This window comes from Panthera pardus, unplaced genomic scaffold (assembly GCF_024362965.1).
Source record: "Panthera pardus isolate Hobbes unplaced genomic scaffold, ASM2436296v1 HiC_scaffold_13, whole genome shotgun sequence".
In the NCBI taxonomy this organism is placed as follows: domain Eukaryota; kingdom Metazoa; phylum Chordata; class Mammalia; order Carnivora; family Felidae; genus Panthera; species Panthera pardus.
In genome coordinates this window covers 188,579,285-188,598,835 of record NW_026526688.1, presented here as the reverse complement: position 1 = coordinate 188,598,835, position 19,551 = coordinate 188,579,285, and the positions used below count along the sequence as shown (strand labels likewise).

The 19,551-nt window shown below is 41.1% G+C and overlaps 1 protein-coding gene across 9 annotated transcripts in view; it reads left to right on the top strand.

Moving 5' to 3' along the window:
- Window positions 1-18,546, top strand: part of SLIT2 (slit guidance ligand 2) — a 375,202-nt gene extending 356,656 nt beyond the window's left edge. For all 9 annotated transcript variants that reach the window (XM_053901653.1, XM_019453603.2, XM_053901651.1 and 6 more), the window contains 4 exons: window positions 9,414-9,568; window positions 14,950-15,241; window positions 15,446-15,657; window positions 16,776-18,546. In XM_053901653.1, the coding sequence (XP_053757628.1) occupies window positions 9,414-9,568; window positions 14,950-15,241; window positions 15,446-15,657; window positions 16,776-17,017 (901 nt within the window). In that variant the 3' untranslated portion in view covers window positions 17,018-18,546. The remainder of the gene's footprint in view (window positions 1-9,413; window positions 9,569-14,949; window positions 15,242-15,445; window positions 15,658-16,775) is intronic.
- The last annotated feature ends 1,005 nt before the right edge of the window (window positions 18,547-19,551 follow it).

Sequence of the window (19,551 nt, the reverse complement as noted above, 5' to 3'; positions counted from 1 at the left end):
GAAAGTGTATTCTCTATCCTTATCCATTAACACTAGAAGTACAGATTGTTTACCATATCCATAGAGGGCAATTGAAAATATGTATCCAGATTACAAATACATTTACTCTCTAACCTATGAAATCCCAGTTCTTGGAATTTGTGCCACAGATATACTTGAAGATACAGACACGATATGTGCACAGGTACTGCACTGCATCATTAATTATAAAAGCAAAAGTTAGGAAACAGCCCTTTTCTAGTCTGTACAATGGAATGTACTGTTTAAAAGGGAGGTGGAAAGGGAAGGAGGAGGTTTTCTATGTAGGACACAGAAAGATTTTCAAGGTGTGGTGCTCTGTTCAAAAGAAAAAGAAGGCAGAAGAGTGTCAAAGGTGGGTAAATAAATACATGTATTTTTATGTCCATGCATTTGCATAATGAAAAACCAGAATGGGACGCCTGGGTGGTTCAGTCAGTTGAACATCCAACTCTTAGTTTCAGTTCAGGCCATGATCCCAAGGTTGTGGAATAGAGCCCCACATCGGCTCTGTGCTGAGCAAGGAGCCTACTTGGGATTCCCTCTCTCTCTCTCTCTCTCTCTCTCTCTCTCTCTCTCTCTCTCTCTCTCTGCCCCTTCCCTGTGCTTACACATGTGCACTCTCTCACTCTCTCTCAAAATAAATAAGTAAATATTTTTTTTTAAAAGGAGAGAGAAACTAGGAATAGAGAGGAAAGAGTGGGATGGAAGCAAGAGATTTGTGTATGAACACCACTTCACATCATTTTGATTTTTGAGCCATTTGAATGCCATTACCACTCAAACTAAAATTAAATAGAAAAGGACAGGTGCTCTAAAGATAGTCTGCCTTGATTCAAGCCCCAGCACTGCCATCTATTAACTGTGTGCCACGGGTAAATTGCATAAGCCCTCTGGGCCTCACTCACCTGGTAAATGGGTGTAGTGGATCATGGTTCCATTTTGTGGGATTGTAGTAAGAATTTTATGTTTGATACATGAAAAATATTTAGAACAACATATACCAAATAGCGCTAGCTGTTGGGATCATAAATTTAGAATGTCCGAAACACAGCTTATTTTCTTCGCTTCACCCAAACCTGTGTCCCTGTCACATTCCTACTGTCATTGAGAGGCGTCGTAAACCTGGAGTTCCTCCTCATCTTTTTCTTTCCCTCACCTTCAACTTGAAATTGGTCCCAACTCTTCCTTCTGCTCTTACTAATTTTCTGGCATTTATCCAAATGCTTCTGACCTTGCTCAGGCCCTACTAAAATGTGACCTCTGATGAAAGGTACTCCTTCTCCATCGTTATAGAGAAAGCCATCAATAACACTGTGGCCATCTGCTCTCCCATAAATTGCTTAGTAATTATTTTGTCTGGTTGAATTAAATGTTCAAATCTTGGTGTTTCTACTTTATGTAACATTATTAAAATACACTAATGTTTTAAAAGGGAGTAGTCTTACATATTGTTACACCAGAAAATATGTTCAGTTTAATTGCATGATGTTATGTTATAAAACATTTAATGTAGTAAAAATTTATTTTCCAAATTCTGCATTATTTAATGTGCTGTTGGAACACTGTATGTGGGAATAAGTTTGTACATTGAGTGCCTCTTTTCAGGTGTCTGGTTAATCTTCAACATTGATGGAAATGGATTTTGTTTATTTTAGTTAATGAAATCTGATGAAATTAGGGGAAAATAATTATACATTAAATTGTTTTTCTATGATTTTTTTTTGGTTTAAAAGGCTTCATTTTATTTTATTTTATTTTAATGTTTATTCATTTTTGAGAGAGAGACAGAGTGCTAGCGGGGGAGGGCCAGAGAGAGAGAGGGAGACACAGAATCTGAAGCAGGCTCCAGGCTCTGGGCTGTCAGCAGAGAGCCAGATGTGGGGCTCAAACTCACAAACAGTGAGATCATGACCTGAGCTAAAGTCGGATGCTCAACCAACTGAGCCACCCTGGTGCCCCTCATTTTATTTATTTATTTTTAATATTATTTTTTAATGTTTATTTTTGAGAGACAGAGAGAGAGAGTGCAAGCAGGGGAGGTTCAGAGAGAGAGGGAGACACAGAATCCAAAGCAGGCTCCGGGCTCCGAGCTGTCAGCACGGAGCCCGATGCCAGGCTCAAACTCGCAAACCACGAGATCATGACCTGAGCCGAAGTCAGATGCTCAACTAACTGAACCACCCAGGTGCCCCAAGACTTTATTTTAGATGTCAGTCCTTGTCTTAAATGGATCGATATAAGAACCATTATATCGTGGAATTATGTCTAGAGAGAGCAGTTAACATAGTTTTCAGTATGTTTAAGAGAACCCAAGATGTAGTAGTTATTCCTCCTTCACAGAACTGAAGCAGCCTGCACATTTTCTCGTTTTATCTCTTCTATCTGACAGAAGACTGAAGTTTTTTGCAGACCTCCATACCACTAACAGGGCCAGCCATGCAGGCAGGGGTGGGGAGCTACTGTTTTCAAATAGCACACATCAGAATCACCTGAAAAATGTGTCAGAAAACAAATCAGTGGGCTACACCTCTAGTGTCTGATTCGGATCTCGGATGAGCTCCCACGCGTTCATTGCCCCAAGCTCCCAGGTGACGCGCTGGCCCAGGGACCACAATTTGAGAACCACGTGTGTAAAAGGAATATATTTGAGCTGTGCTCTGAGAGCCAGTGGTGTGCATCTCTTCCCGTATCCAAATTCTGGGACATCATGCCTGATGTTGATGTAGAAATCAGCCGTGTTGGGGATGTGTCCACCACGGTGGTCAGCAAATGCGACAAGTCTGGACTCTTTTTCTTGTGTCAGGGAACCGATTTTACACACTGCCAGCACCCTACTGTCTAAGGAACCTGATCTGCAACAACCGAGATGACAGAAGTTTCTTAACAAGTGAATGAATGTAGAATATCACACACATGCCTAATTTTTATTGTGCTGAGAGAATAGCATAAAAAGGGACTTGGTAATAATGCCATGAATGAATGAATGAATGAATGAGGTTGACTGCCTAAACTTAAAGCTACCATCAATAGTAGATCCTGAGATAGGGATGGATTTTTTTTTCTCAAGCAGGCTAACAATTGCCCTTCAAAGTGACATTTTTTTTTTCATCCAGACAAGTAGAAACTTAAAATAATAATAATAATAATAATAATAATAATAATAATAATGGCACGCTTCTTTCTTTAGATTCAGATTAATGTTATTTTCCAAACCAGACAGCTTCTTGGGAAACATAGTCAACTACTATTTAAAAATGAGGAAATCAGGGGTGCCTGGGTGGCTCAGTCAGTTGAGCGTCTGACTCTCGGTTTCAGCTCAGGGCATGATCCCAGGGGCCTGGGATCGAGCCCCGCATCAGGCTCTGTGCTTAGCATGGGAGCCTGCTTAAGATTCTCTTTTCCTCAGGGGCACCTGGGTGGCTCAGTCGGTTAAGTGTCCAACTTTGACCCAGGTCATGATCTCATAGTTCGCGAGTTCAAGCCCCGCATCGGGCTCTGTGCTGACCGCTCAGAGCCTGGAGCCTGCTTTGGATTCTGTGTCTCCGTCTCTTTCTGCCCCTCCCCTGCTTGTGCTCTCTCTCTCTCTCTCTCTAAAAAGTAAATAAACTTAAAAATAAATAAATATTCTCTATCTCTAAAAATAAAATAAAATAAAATAAAATAAAATAAAATAAAATAAAATAAAATAAAAATGAAATCCAGCTTCCAATTATGGAATGAATAAGTCACGGGGATAAAGGGTACAGTATAGGGAATATAGCCAGTGGTACTTTAATAGCATTATACGGTGACAGAGGCTAGCTACACTTGTAGTGAACACAGCATAATGTATAGAGCTGTTGGATTGCTGTGTTGTATACCTAAAACTAACATTGTGTCAACTGTAATTTTTAAAAATTGAATTAATTATTTAAATGAGGCAATCGGATGAACCATCTTATGAAAGCGGAAATTGTACCACGCGTGAAGCAGTTTTAGTATTTAGGGAACAACACGACATCAGAGGACTTTTCCCTACCAATTATTAGGTTTGTTTGGCTATACAGCCTCTGGGTTATGCAACTTACAGTCTTACATGAAAAAAAACAAAAAACAAAAAACAAGGAGAAGGAGAAGAATTTAGTCTCATTGGAAAAACAAACAATAGACAGAATCTGCGAGGTCTCATTTCCAAGATAAACACTCAGCAGTTCTTGATAATGCCGTATGGGAAGGCAGCACTGTTTACCAGCTTTATAACTTTGAGCAAGTTACTTCACCCCTTTGGGCTTCTATTTCCTAGTCTAAACAATTGGAAATATACCTGTTTTTCATGTGTGGTTTGGAGAACTGGAAGTAACACATGTAAAATCCCTGCTATAGTGCCAGGGCACAAGTGGCTCACGATAATTACTGATGCTCGTGGCTTATGGATATTCTTGACGCTCAGATATCCTGATAAGGAAGGATAAATGCAAGTGTCATTGCCTTACATGTGACTCTTACTGTATGTTCAAATATATAAGTCCCTTTTTTTAGTGCATTTTTATTTAAATTAGGTAATTTGCCTCAAAAGCACTTATTAAAATCTAAGTATGCTTGGTCAATCAATTATTTTGTAAGACATCCCTTTGAAAACTTGTATGCACCTGCATTAATACCTTTAATCCCTGGGGCACCTGGGTGGCTCAGTCAGTTAAGCCTCTAACTTGGGCTCAGGTCATGGTCTTGCCATTCATGAGTTCAAGCCCATATCGAGCTCTCTGCTCTCAGCAGCAGAGCCCTCTTCAGGAACTCTGTCCCCCTCTCTCTCTGTCCCTCCCCTGCTCTTACTCTCTGTCTCTCTCAAAGATAAATAAACATTTAAAAAATAATAATAGTACCTTTAATCCCCTTTGATCTCCTATTCCTTTTGATTTGAAGAGGTAAACAGGGAAATATTTTATCACCATCTCCACAGATGAAGTATCTTCATCCCAGAGATAATCAAAATGAGATGACCAGTTGAATTGGTCTGGCTTCTGATTCCTATTTCATTGCATAGAATATGCCAACAGATTCTTTAAATTTTTAAGGAGAAAAACTAGAGCTCATATAAGCCAAGTAAACTGTTTGCCTTTATTAAACTACTGAAATACCTTAAGATTTAAGGTCAAGATAGAAATATAAAAATGTCATGTTGATGCATCCTACATTTAAAAAAAAGGGAAGGAAGGAAAGAAGGAAGGAAGGAAGGAAGGAAGGAAGGAAGGAAGGAAGGAAGGAAGGAAGGAAAGAAAAAAGAAAAGAAAAAATCATAGGCAAGTTAGAGCCTCTCTTCTTTTAGGCTCTGAGTTTTTAAACTCTTTTTCTGTAACAAAACCACAAGACATAGTTGAGTAACTGCTTTGTTTTCATACATCCACTGAGAAAATCAAGAAAACAAAATCTCAGCTAATAGGCAAGTGTAGTAAAACTAAATGCATACTAATGGTAATAAATTCGATGTGTGTTCCCAGTGGAAAGTCTCAATGTTAAGTGATTCACTTGTGACTCTCATGAGTCATCAACTACACAGTTCCCTCGGGAGTAGTGAAAGAACATATCAATACTTCTCAGAACCCAAAAGGATGTTGTGCATTGTGAGTGGATAGGTAAGAATGACCGGGATAGACTGTAAAATCGATGATGGCTCAGTAGTATCTTGTAACAACTGATGTGTTAGTCACTGCTTTTATTTTAAATGGTATAGAGGCAAAGGATTTCTGGACATCCCCTGGTTAATCTCCTGCTTCAAAGGGCAGCATGAAACACCAATTTAGAATATTCTTAGCTCTCAAGTACACTCTTCAGGCTCATACACACAGTATCATCTTAATGAGCAAAGAATCTAAAAATGTTAATGTCACACTACTTATCTGTCAAAAGACCATGGTGAGGCCTCATTTAATTCCAGGGAAATATAAATGGAATTAAGTTTAGTGATAACTTTTGGGAGGAAAAAAATCTAACCAGTCTAAATTTCACATATGATTGGGAAAATAGAATCCCATTCCATGTTTGAAATCTATGTACTTTATATGTCTTCTCATAACCTTCAGACTCGAATTATATGATTATGACTTTGAGGGCGACTGGGCGCCTCAGTCAGTTACAAGTCCATCTTTGGTTCAGGTCCTGATCTCATGTTCGTGAGTTCGAGTCCCGTGTTCTGTCAGCACAGACCCTGCTTCAGATCATCTGTCTCCCTCTCCCTCTGTCCCTTACCTGCTCTCACTCTCTCTCCCTTTCTCAAAAATAAACAAACGTTTTTTTTAAATAAGATTATTACTTTTTCTTTTCTTTTTTTTTTTTACAATTCGATGATTTCTGGTAAATGTACCAAATTGTGTAACCATCATATAAGTGTTGTGTTTTTTTTTTTTCATAGAACATTATTCTTGGGATATTTGTGAGAAAAACCACCTATTAGAAGCTTGGTAGTGATGAGAACACATGCCATTTGTATAGTACTAGTTACTTTTCAGGTTTTTTATTGTAAATGTGGCACGTAATAATTAAAAAATGTGTACTCTAGAAGGAACCCCAGCTTCAAATCTGTTTTAGCAGCGGGCTTTGCCCCCTTGAGTACCCTAAGTGCCCGGTTGTTAGGGTTGTTTTGATTCTTAAAAGAGTTATTACATGTGAAGTTCTTAGAACAGCACCCGGCCGATAGTCTGGGCTAAGTAATTCTTTGGTCTTATTATTTGCATTTCCCTGATGAGGAAAATAAAACAGAAGAATGACTTGAAGTCACACTAATCCAATGTCACACATCTTAAGGAGGACAGACTGAACCAGATTTATCTCCCAGTATTTCCTGCAGAATATGACTACCGAAAAATCCAAATTTTTAAGTAAAATTCATCTTTCGGATGTCCTTCCCTGGGTCTGCTTGAAACCTCTTTACCCATAATCCAGTTAGTAGTGCTAAAAAAACTGTATGTTATTGTTAATAAAACTCCCTCACATTTCATTTACTTAACATGCATCTATTGAGCATCTACTCTTTATCAGAAACTTTCCTGGATACATTAAGGAATACAGAAATAAATAACACATGGCTCCTGCTTTGAAGTAGCTTACTCAGTTATACTGCATCAAACACTATCTTTAACGATGGCATGCCAGCGTTGATTGTCTAAGACTGATGTGTGACCAGGAACCCATTTTCTAGTACAAATGGGACTTTTCTTTGCAAATGTAAAGAAAAAAGCAAGTCCCATGTTAACATTTATGACTTAATCAAGGTCAGTGCTCATAGAGCAGTCATAGAAAACCACTTACATATTGTATATGATCACAACGGAAAAAGCAATTAATTGGTCCCCACTCTCTCTATGTACATCTTCATTTTAATAGTTTATGTAAAACTTTTAGTAACTTGAACGAGATATGCCCCCAAAGAAGCTGTTATATTTCTGCTAGTCTTTAGCATTATTTTACAGTTAACATCAAAAATAAAGCTAATTTCTTCCTGAAGAAGATACTGAAATAATACTGGATTATTTGTACGATGATGGCGGTGGCAGTGATGGTGATGCTGATACCTAACTTTTAACTTTGCACTTTCTATATGCTGGATGTCTCACTCTGCACTTGTAAAAAAATAATGTATTTCATACGACCTCAAATTAATCACCAGAGGGTGAAATATATATTAACATTTACTGAAGAGAAGACTGAAGTGTATAAGCAATTAAGTAACTTATCTAAGGTCAAACATTTCATAAATACAAGACCAGGATTCAAATCCAGGTTCATCTGACTCTACAATCTGTATGCTTACCCATTAGCTAATAATACCATCTGGTATATTCCTTTAGAAGACAATCCTATTTAAGACCAGTAGCAGTTGGTATCCAACTTTTTTAGTGAATGATTTTCCTGTATATTGTTTCCTCTGTTGATTTTAATGGTATTGAGTGTTGGGATAATTAAATCTGCAGAAGATAAAAACATTGATTGGCAGATTTAATATTTATCATTCAGATGGTATCTGAGACAAATTATCAAAGATCTTTGTACGTGTGAACTCTTGCAACCATTTAAAACCAGAAAACTTCAAATATTTTCACAGTTCTGCAGAATGATTTAGAGTGTGGTCAGACCACAAAAACTTTTTATTCTGTGTTGGCAAACAAAGGGATATGATTAGACACCTGTGGTGAGAACCATACAGAAATGTCAACACATTTTTTTCTGTTATTTTCCAGGCGTGGCCTATTTGCAAACTTAAATATCAGTACCCAGAAATTTAAGCAATCAGCTTGTATAGGGAATATTAAGTATGCACAGTTTTTCTATCACATGCTCCCATATTTCCATGTTTGAGCCTTTTTTTTTTCCCATCTTCCTAGTTGATATCCCAGCATATTGGGTCTTTAATATTCACTACTTACTTTTGGCCCCAACTTCCATTATGCCATATTTTGCCCCCATGGTGGGAAGTTAATATATTCATGACACTGCACCATGTATCAATTCTTGTTTTCTTCATTGGCCCCATGCTCCTCTTTGCTGTTAACCCATGTGTTAGATTTACAAGCACACTTCACAGCCATATAGCACCTGCCTAGTAATTGTACCCCAGTTCATCTTATTTTAACTCCCCATTTTTCATTTATCTTTGTTTCTTAATCTTTTTGTTTTTAGCCATTTTGTGAATTTCCATATGCCCTCTCAAATTCTGGAATGACTATTAGACCTGTCCCTTAAAAGTAATAGAAAACTGAAGAAGCATTGTCAACACTACTGGCTATGACTGTGTTAAGCATTCCATTGAATCTGTTACTCTCCACTGAGCATAGACTTCTTCACAGTAATCTCATTTGATGGCCATCCCTCTGAAAATGCAAGGAAGGGAAGAGTGTATTATCAGTTAATACATTTTACCAAGCACAATGATCCCACCAAGTTGATTCTTCCTGTATCTGTGTGTGTGTTCGGGTAAGTCTTACTGTGCAGCATTTAAAAGATCAAAGCCAGTGATAATCTGTAGAGGATATTTGGCACCAATGTGGGTTCTTTGTCTTAAATACAATTTGGAGTAACAGTATCTAGAAAAACAAAACTTCAGTGGCATCTAAAAGCAAAAGAATAAATTATCCTTTATAATTTCTACATAGTGGAAGAATATGACTAGAGAGTGAGTCAGTGTATCCATTCCCACCCCTCCCAATGGGAAAACAAACTTACTTTGTATCCATTCCTAAAAAGTAGAAATTGATTGTACTTCATCTTCTATCTTGAAATCAACTACTAGTGTTTGTCTTTATTAATGTTAGATAGGAGTATCTTTTTCCTAAGAAGTGCTTACTGAAATTTGTATTTTAACTTCTTTTTGTTAATAAAAGGAAAATTGAAGCATTAGTTGTGTTGCTTTTTCTTTGTAGCGTGGAGACGATCAATGATGGAAACTTCCACATTGTGGAACTACTTGCCCTGGATCAGAGTCTCTCCCTTTCTGTGGATGGAGGGAGCCCCAAAATCATCACCAACTTGTCAAAGCAGTCGACTCTGAATTTTGACTCTCCGCTCTATGTAGGAGGTAAGCTCTGTCGCAAATCCAGTGGGTCCCCAAGTCCTGTGATTCTCACCACAGACTAATTCTGAAGTTGTTGATTCCTGGTATTGTGGCCATTGACCAATAGTGATCAGCCATTGAAAGATGGACAGCATGGATAGAAAAGAAAGAGCCCTGGATATGTGTTAAGAGACCTGTTTTGTGCCTGTCTCAGTCTGTCAGTAACCACTGCTGTGGTTGGACAGGTTCTTGTGGTTCGTATTATGATTGCAAAGTGCCCTTTAGCAAAAACTATCAGAAAATTTTGGAGAAAAATTCGAGGTTTATTATTTAACAAGAGCTGAAAATTACACAGCACACCTGAGACCACACAGCAAGGTCTTAGGGAGAGAGAGAGAGAGTGAGAGAGCACACACGTGAGAGCAATAATGCATGGGCCTGGGATGCTGCTTTTGTTGGGGTCAAGACCAAGCTATAAAGAAAAAGAAAAAAAGTTCTGTCAGATGTTATCATTTCATATTATCTGTGCTACCAGTTGCCAACTAATATAGATAATAGGATAATTATTAACCAAATTGAATGATGAATGAATGAACAATGAATTAAATGTGCAACTTGTATGGCGTAACAGGAAGTACTTCTGCTGAGCTAAGACCTTAAGGTGAACAAACAAGAAATAGAGTTGGAAGGGTAGATTAGGGATTGGAACAATAGAGTGCAGTTTCTGGACTTTTTCTTTTTTTTGAAACCAACAAGAAGGCAGACGAGGAAGAGATGAGGAACAGAGGTGTGGGCAAAGTTCTGAAGGAGTCCAGAGGAGAGGACCCACAAAGAAGAGAACCTTCCTCTGTGTGTGTGTGTGGGCAGCGGGGGGTGGGGGGGAGCAGGTGGTAGAGTGGGGGGCAACTGTAAGCTGGTGGTACAGAATTTCAATTTTCAGGCAAAGGAGCAAGAAAGCATGTGATATTGAATTGAGTTACATTGAATTAAATCACATTGGATTGAGGTGAATTGACTGATAAAATTAACTCATTTTAAAGGTAAGTAAGCTAAAGCTCTTGAGCAGGTCAATGTAAATGATTTCCTCAGCAGGACGGGCATTTTCACAAAGTTTGCATTATTTCCTGCCAAATAGTAACCTTGGGATTCTACATAATTATGTTAACCCTTCCAAGACGTTCTTGAAAATATTTTTGGAATTGTCCTGAAAGTTCAGAGCACCTGTTTTTTTTGTAATTTTCAGCAGAAGATCTTAACACATTGAAAGACTTTTTGAATTGTTAGGAACCATTGGTTATTGAGTATCTACCATATGCTGAGAATAAGTTAATACATGCATAAACGTTACAAAGTTGAAGAAGTATCCCTTCTTGCCCAGGGGAGTAGGGAAAACAGACAAGTCTTCAAGTAACCATAGCAGGTTGTAATACAAGGATTGCATAGTGAATCTGCTCAGCAAGTTGAATGATGTAATTGCTTCATGATAATCACAACTAGGAGATTCATTTAAAAATAAAAGCCTGCACTACAGTTAACAGCCATTATGTTGGGATTGGTAAAGCAGGTCACAGATGTACCTGTGGTTTGAGGGAAAAGAAATTATACTTACTGAGCACATGCTATGTGTCCAGCACGATCCTCGGAGACTTTAGGAAGTAGGTATGATTTTGTTTCATAGTTCCTAAGGGACAGCCTCAAGGACTTTACAAAACTCGTCCCAGTTCACAAAGCTATGAAGTAGTAGAGACCTCATTTGGGTCCAGGTCTGGTCTGTCTGACCCCAAAGCCATCTATTTGCACTGCCACTCGCTTTTTAACATCAAGCAAAAAGGGAAGCCATCCGAGTTTTGTGGCTTTTTGTTTATTTCTGGACTTGTCCTACACTTGATTTATTGTGCTTTCATCAGAAACCATTTCACTGAATCTTTTAAAACCCCTTTACAATGCAGTGTGTGGGGGGGGAGTACAAAATGGGAGTGCTTAGGTCAGAACATTTTTCAAAAAGGGGGGAAAAAGTTCTACATTCATTCCAAACTGAAAAGTGCCAATCTTTCTAAAGATGGAGGGTCAGGAAGGATCCATATTGTACCTCTGTCCATCCAGGCCTTAAGGAAACCACCTCCAATCTAGCCTCACTGCTAGAGAACACCTGGGTCCATTTCCTTCCAAATCAGAGCCCAGTCTCAAGGGTAATTCAAATTTAAAAAAATACAACATAATCATAAGACCACATCCCTGGGTTCTGTGTGGCCAAGGCAGGAGAACCCGAGTTAGCAAAAGAGAGTGACATACCTCAGCTCATCTTTTTCCCCAAGTTTGAAAAGGTGCACTCCCCAAGGCCAGCCTGGAGGCGCGGCACCCCATGCCTTAGGCCCACCTGCAGAAGTGTTCTTTAGTAAAACAGGGAGGCAGCTCTCCCTCCCAGGCCTTATCAGCTACCCATGACATAGGCTTTACATAACACAAAACAACAAATCTTTCTGATTTTCTATATAATAGTCTAAACAGAATGTGCGTTATCTAATAGAATTGTTATAAGTTAAGAACTGCACTTAGAGACTCCTCCATGAATCACACATCTCATCCTCTTGCCGCCATTGGACAGAGGACCCCAGTCTTGACCCTTGATTTCTTTATTGTCATGTTGAAACATGTACAGCTTGTTAAAGTTAAAAATGGTCTACCAAGTTATCTGTTGTTTGGTAGATTGATTGAATTACAGCTATAGTCCATGGCATAGAGGAAAGGCTAAAAGCAGAAAATCAACATGGGTCTACTTCTGTTTTGTTTTGTTTTTTTTTAAGTTTATTTGTTTATTTTGAGAGAGCACATGAGCAGGGGCAGGGCAGAGAGAGAGGGAGAGAGAGAATTCCAAGCAGGCTCTGCGCTGACAGTGCAGAGCCCTATGTAGGACTCAAACTCACAAACCGTTGAGATCATGACCTGAGCCAATACCGAGAGTCGGACGCTTAACTGACTGAGCCGCAACATGGGTCTTCTTCTGTTGGTAAATTCAGACCTGGTTCACTGGTCAGAAATGTGCCAAGCATGTGAAAAGGTTGAGTCAGAATAGCTTTAATTCTGTGATGTCCTGTTCAAAGTAAATATATGTGTGATATATCATTTTCATTTAAAAATTATTATAATCATAGCTAGATCTTATATACAAGTGTTAGCTTTGGGAATGAAAGGAATACATTTACTAATTGTTTCTTCCTGCCATGGAACTTCACTGGTATTTAGTCTTAACATGTACACGTAGGTGTATTGGACCTGTATCAAAATAAGCTATTAAAAATAGTTTGGAAGTTCTTTTCAAATGTGTGAAAAAGAAGACCATACATGCGTGGTCTATAGATACGATTAAATTGGAAGACCTTCTCCCAGACCAAGGAATTTTTTTTAACTTGTGCTTTCCTGGAAATGGTACCTTTCATTCTTTTGACCTGCTCTAAACAGCAACTCAGTTTCCAGGGCCAAATGGACATAGACTAAAAGTCTGAAGTTATGGAACTTCAAAGCCAACATAGCTAATTCAGTACTTGTCAAAGTGTGATCACAGAGCACCTACATCAAAGTCACCCTGCATGTTAACATTTAGATCCCTGCACCCCAAGCCTTCCTACCAGTCAGAATTTCAAGGTGGGGAGAGAACGCGGCCCGGAGCCACCTCCCGAACATGGACCTGTGGTGGTTCTTATGTATGAAAGACTTGGAAACAACTGCTCTGGTCCCTCCATTCATGTTCTACATGAGAAGACCAAACCCGAGAGAGGTTGAAAATGATAGGCTCATGGGGTGTCTGGGTGACTCAGTCAGTTAAGTGTCCTACTTCGGCTCAGGTTATGATCTCATGGTTCGTGAGTTCCAGCTCCGCATCGGGCTCTGGGCTGACAGCTTGGAGCCTGGAGCCTGCTTCAGATTCTGTGTCTCGTCTCTCTTTCTGACCTTCCCCCGCTCATGCTCTGTCTCTCCCTCCCTTCCTCTCAAAGATAAGTAAACATTTAAAAAAATAAAAAGAAAATGATAGGCTCATGGGCACACAGACCAACAATAAAGACTTTGACTTCTGGCCTAGTGACTCTGTACACCCGCCTGTCTGCTTTTGGTACCTGCTAGAACTCCAAGGCGGCTCCTCTGAATACAGACGTGGTGCTGTCATGAGTCAGGCCCCAGGGAGTGTGAGGGTCCTGGTCTTTCTAAGCAGCAAACTCTCTGGTGAGTAAGAATGGAGTCTTCCCCAGCCTGTGCCCTCCAGCCAGTAGCTTGGAGCACACAGCCAAGCACAGTGAGGGTGTGAGTGCTGCGGGGGACGTCAGCCGCCATGAAGGCCTCTGGCTCCCTCCCCTTACCCCACCGCAGTCTGGACGCTTGTCTCATGTAGGATCCCATCCAGGAACTATTTCAGGGTCTGGCTTAGGCCATGGAAAGATTCCTCAGTTTTGCCAAATGAAGGTTACCAGATGACTGTCACTACTGGAACTTATATATGCAAAGATTGCAAATTCTGTTTTCAGAGGAATTTCTTTTGTATGTCTGGTTTCTTGGCATATGAAGGCTTCACTCTGCATTAGCAAGAAAATAAAAATGATGTCAATGAGGTGCTGTCATGACAGGAAGCATGGGAGTGTTTTTCAGACGCTGACATCCACAACTGGGCTCAGGATGTTGCCAGTGCTGAGCTGAATTGGTTCCCAGCTTAGAATTTGGCAGGGCCGGGGTGAAAGGTTGCAGCTTTCACCCCCTAAGACTGGACGGACAAAACCGCTATCTAGAGATAACGGGGTTCACTCATCAGCGGAACTGCAACCCGCTCCTTAACTGGGCAACACTGAGCATGTCACCCAACTCTCACCGTGCCTCCCGGAGCTGTCGGCTTCCAGGGTGTGTGTCCACGTTGAAGACGTCGGTGGAGAGAAGGGGGACCACTGATCTCTCCCCCCATTCCTGATCCTGCCTTTAGCCTACAGTAGCTACACTTTGAGGTTTTATGTATTTATGCCTCTGGGTCAGGTTTGATTTGAAACAAATGTTAAAAATTAGAGACTGACCACCAATGAATTTGGTTCTTTATTCTAGTTGCGCATTAGAATTGCCTGGAGCATCTTCCAAAAAGGCAAATCAAAACAAGGAAACACCCTTCTCCTCTCCCTCCCCTCCCCTGCCCAGATAATGTGAGCCAGTAGGTCTGCGCTGAGGTTCTAAGCATCACTATTTCTTTAAAGATCTCATATGATTCTAATGTGCAGGCAGGGAGAGAACCACAGGACTGGATGCCCATGGTCTCTAGCTGTCCTAAAGGAGTGTCACTGACTCCCACCCTGCAGGAAGACGTAAACGGGTCTGGGTGGCAAATGGCTGAGGCTCCCCCGAAGAGCCGACCGCTGACCTGTGTCCCTCCACAGGCATGCCCGGGAAGAACAACGTGGCCGCGGCCCTGCGCCAGGCCCCTGGGCAAAACGGCACCAGCTTCCACGGCTGCATCCGGAACCTTTACATCAACAGCGAGCTCCAGGACTTCCGCAAGGTGCCCATGCAAACCGGCATCCTGCCAGGCTGTGAGCCATGCCACAAGAAGGTGTGTGCCCACGGCACGTGCCAGCCCAGCAGCCAGTCGGGCTTCACCTGTGAGTGTGAGGAGGGATGGACCGGGCCCCTCTGTGACCAGAGGACCAATGACCCCTGTCTGGGAAATAAGTAAGTTTGGGCTGCTTGGCAGTTACACACACATACCCCAATCCTCGAAGCAAAACCCAGGAAGGGAGGGAAGGAGGGGGAGAGGGAGAAGAGGAGGAAGTCGGCGCATTAGCACATCTCCTTCATAGTCCTCCCATGACCCTTTCTCCATTCTTATCCGCTCTGCCTGATGCGTTTGTGTTCCCATGTTCCTCCTCGCTGTAGATGTGTGCACGGCACCTGCCTGCCCATCAATGCATTCTCCTACAGCTGTAAGTGTCTCGAGGGCCACGGGGGAGTCCTCTGTGATGAAGAGGAGGACCTCTTTAACCCCTGCCAGGGGATCAAATGCAAGCATGGGAAATGCAGGCTCTCAGGACTTGGGCAGCCCTACTGTGAATGCAGCAGTGGATACACCGGGGACAGCTGTGATCGAGGTAAGCCACCTGCCTGGGACCCATCCTTGGGACCCAGCAAGCAACAGGACGCCTCATCTTTGAAAAGAGAGAAAGGGAGACACACGCACATGCACACACACACACACACACACACACACACACACTCACAGGAGTGATCTGAGGAGCACCAGGTCTGTGTCTGGCTTAGAGTTGCTGCTGGTGATTTATTTCCCAGTGGTGTGAGGGCACCAGATGTAAAGTGTCCTCAGCCTCCACAGCGGATTTTGCACCGCCTCCACACGTCTTCTCTGATGTGCCATGAAAAATACTCCTTTTTACCTTGCGTAGCAGCACGCTTACTTCCCTCGCTTCTTCCCGTTACCTGCTGTCCCCATCCACATATATTATTAATTCGTCTCTGGCACAGAGGGGAGGGCCCTCACCATCCTGCTCCAGTTTTAAGACAGAGTCACCTTTGACCTTAGAACCAACCGATTCAGCACAGCACAGCACGCAGGTGAGAGGGAGGGAAACGTGCTGACTTCTTGGCCCGCCTTCTTCTCCTTTGCGTGATCGGAACGTGCCTTGCCTCCAGCTGGCGCGCACTTCAGCGTGTGCATCAGAGGGACGAGACAAGAGGAACGTGCCCGTGGAAGCTTTTAGCAGATGTCTCTTTTTGAACTAGTTCATACTAGGGTAATTTATGAAGTCAGTGGAATGTTACTTGTATTAAGTAACAGATTGAATGATATGAAACCCCAGGTCTAATAAATTAAATTGCACACTCGCGGGAAACTGCTCCCTGTGGTAAACAAAACCAGCTGTTCAGAGTGTAAAAACAGAAGATGTGTATTTTTGCAATAAAGGAAAAGATTTAGGAATCCAATTTTCTTGTCAGTCCAATAGCATGGTATTTATAGTCCGCGTATATAGTATTCGCTTTGCGGACAATAAAGGCCCCCCCCCCCAAAAGAAGTATTTTGCAAAGACCAGCAGGCTGTGCCCGCAGCCCATCATAGGGAATAGAAGGATGGTGACAGCAGTTACACTTGGCAGACAAAGGGAGGACCTCCTGAATTGAGCGGTGGGTTCGCGGTCACTTGGCATGACTCACAGTGGCTGCCCTGGAAATGCTTGTGCTTCTTGTTCTTTTCTAGAACTCTCGTGTCGAGGGGAGCGAATAAGAGATTATTACCAAAAGCAGCAGGGCTATGCCGCGTGCCAGACAACCAAGAAGGTGTCCCGGCTGGAATGCAGGGGTGGATGTACGGGAGGGCAGTGCTGCGGACCCCTAAGGAGCAAGCGACGGAAATACTCTTTCGAATGCACTGACGGGTCTTCGTTTGTGGACGAGGTGGAAAAGGTGGTGAAGTGTGGCTGTACCAGGTGCGCCTCCTAAACGCGTCCCTGGCAGCGTTTGTCTTTGGGAAATGTCGTCTACTTCTTGACCATGTCGGACTAATTAATAATGCTTCATAGTGGAAATATTTGAAATATATTGTAAAATACAGAACAGACTTATTTTTATTATGAGAATAAAGACTTTTTTTTTTCCTGCATTTGGGAACAAAAAATAAAATGCTTGAACTAACGCTTCCCCGATGCTAGAGAAGTATGAAGAGAGAGATCCCTGGAGGCATCAGAACGAAAGTGGGAATCGTTGCAACTCGAATTCATCTTTGCGACATGCTGAAGACAGAAGCACAGGCAAAGGGAGAGCCGAGCTGCCCTGTGCTGCCGTGAAATCGCCCAGAGCATAAAACCCCTGCGCCCTCGTGCTCCTCTTTGTGGTTTATGAGGACAGACCAAGCACGCGCGTGTGAATGTGAGGACGCAAGGCGGAGGAATGGCATTCTAGAGTTCGTAGGACAAATGGTTGAGAAACACGATGTGCAAAATAGTGTCCTGAAGACAAGGGTTCTATTCCCGAGAGAGATGGGAGTGCTAAAATAAGTTTTATGTTCTTTGTAAACGTCAGCATGTTAGCAGAAGAAGCACACAAAAGTGTTTATCTACCGTTTTCCAGTATTAATTTTTTGTAATATAAATGATAAAGGAGATGATAAAGAACCAATAGATTATTGATAAATAAATTAGTAATAATATGAATTTTTGTTTCTATGAGTTCTAAACAGCCCTATACAGTATTCAGTTTCCATGAGAAATATTTATTGTATCAAAGTACATTGTACTTAACATTTTAGGCCATTCTTTTACTGTTTCTCAATGCTTTAATATATATTAATTTATAATTGTCCTGATATTTTTGTATATTTTTCAAACTTAAAAGTCAGGATTTTTTGGGTTTTTTTGGCAATAGTACTAACATAGGGTGTTATCTTGGGATAAATATGTGTTGATCTGTTTGTTTACCTTGACATCTGACCACTGGTGTCACTGACCTACTGGCCTCATTCAGGACACCTGCAGAGAGTGTGTAAAGTCGATGCGTGAGATGGTCATTGTACAGAAAGAAGTGGCCCGCCCCTCTGCAACATGTCCCCACAAAACAGAAATGGTATATAGCAGTCAACACTAGAAGAGTAGGTATTTTACAAATTAATATTTCCTTGACATTTTTTGCCCTTTTATTGCGGGTGGGTGGGGAGAGAAAAAAAGGCTGTAATGTCAAGAACTGTGATTTTTTTTCCCAAACAATAAAGCTCCTTTATTACCTTAATGTTCCCATGTTAACATGTTTGCTGCTAAATTACAATGTAGAATTGATAATGATTTATAGTGGACTGTGCTCTTCCCTTATTAAAATCCCAGGGTACCCTGTGAAGATGCAGATGTTTCTTTTCAAAAAACTTTTTTTACACAAAAAATTAGATGTACATGTATAATTCATTGTGCTTTGTCTTTCTCCAGACTAATATCAGTTATACTACTGATGGTTGTAAATTAAACAGATATTTACTTCACTAACAGCTTGGTGATTTTCTTAGAAATTGTAAAATATTTAGAGTCCACTCTTTAAGAATTTCTTAATCAAAATGATACAAAGAAAACTTATATCATGTTGTTGACAGGAATTGGTTTAAGATCAGCATATTGTCATATCGGGGGACTTTGGAATGGCCACATGAAAGGAATGGATAGAAGAATACATTCTTTGCTCTGACAAAAGTGCATATTCAACTAATTCCTTCCAAAAAAAAATATAAGGCGAAGTCTAACTAAACCACAACTGGTATTTCATTTTCGTTCTCCTTTCCTCTCAATTAGAACCAGGCGGAAAACAATGAACGACAGAGTGCCTTTCTCCACAGGCACTGGAAGCAAGGGTTAGTGATATCGAGGTACAGCATCCAGAACAGGGAAACCATATGGGCTGCATGGAATATTATTACTTCACCACCATGCTAACATTTCTTCATTTTCCTTGAAGAAAATCATGCACATGCACACACTTGCATACACGTGCACACACACAAATGTCCAATCACTTATTCGTGGTTAAAATGTCTATATTTTAATTGTATAAATATTATATAGTCTTTGTAAAACATTTATTTATTCCCACTGATTGTTTCATTTTTTTTTTTCTTCAAGGACTGGGAATCATGCATTCACTAAAGAAGCATCTACAAAGATAATAGGATTCAGATTTCTGTTTATAGGTATGTGTTATCTTAATAGCCACTATTTCTGAGGGCTTGTCTTTTTTTTTAATGTTTTTATTTATTTTTGAGACAGAGAGAGACAGAGCATGAGCAGGGGATGGGCAGAGAGAGACGGAGACACAGAATCCGAAGCAGGCTCCAGGCTCTGAGCTGTCAGCACAGAGCCCGATGCGGGGCTCGATCTCACGGACTGTGAGATCATGACCTGAGCCGAATTCGGACACTCAACTGACTGAGCCACCCAGGCACCCCTCTGAGGGCTTGTTATATGCCAGGCACTATACAAAGGGCTTTATATGAAATATGT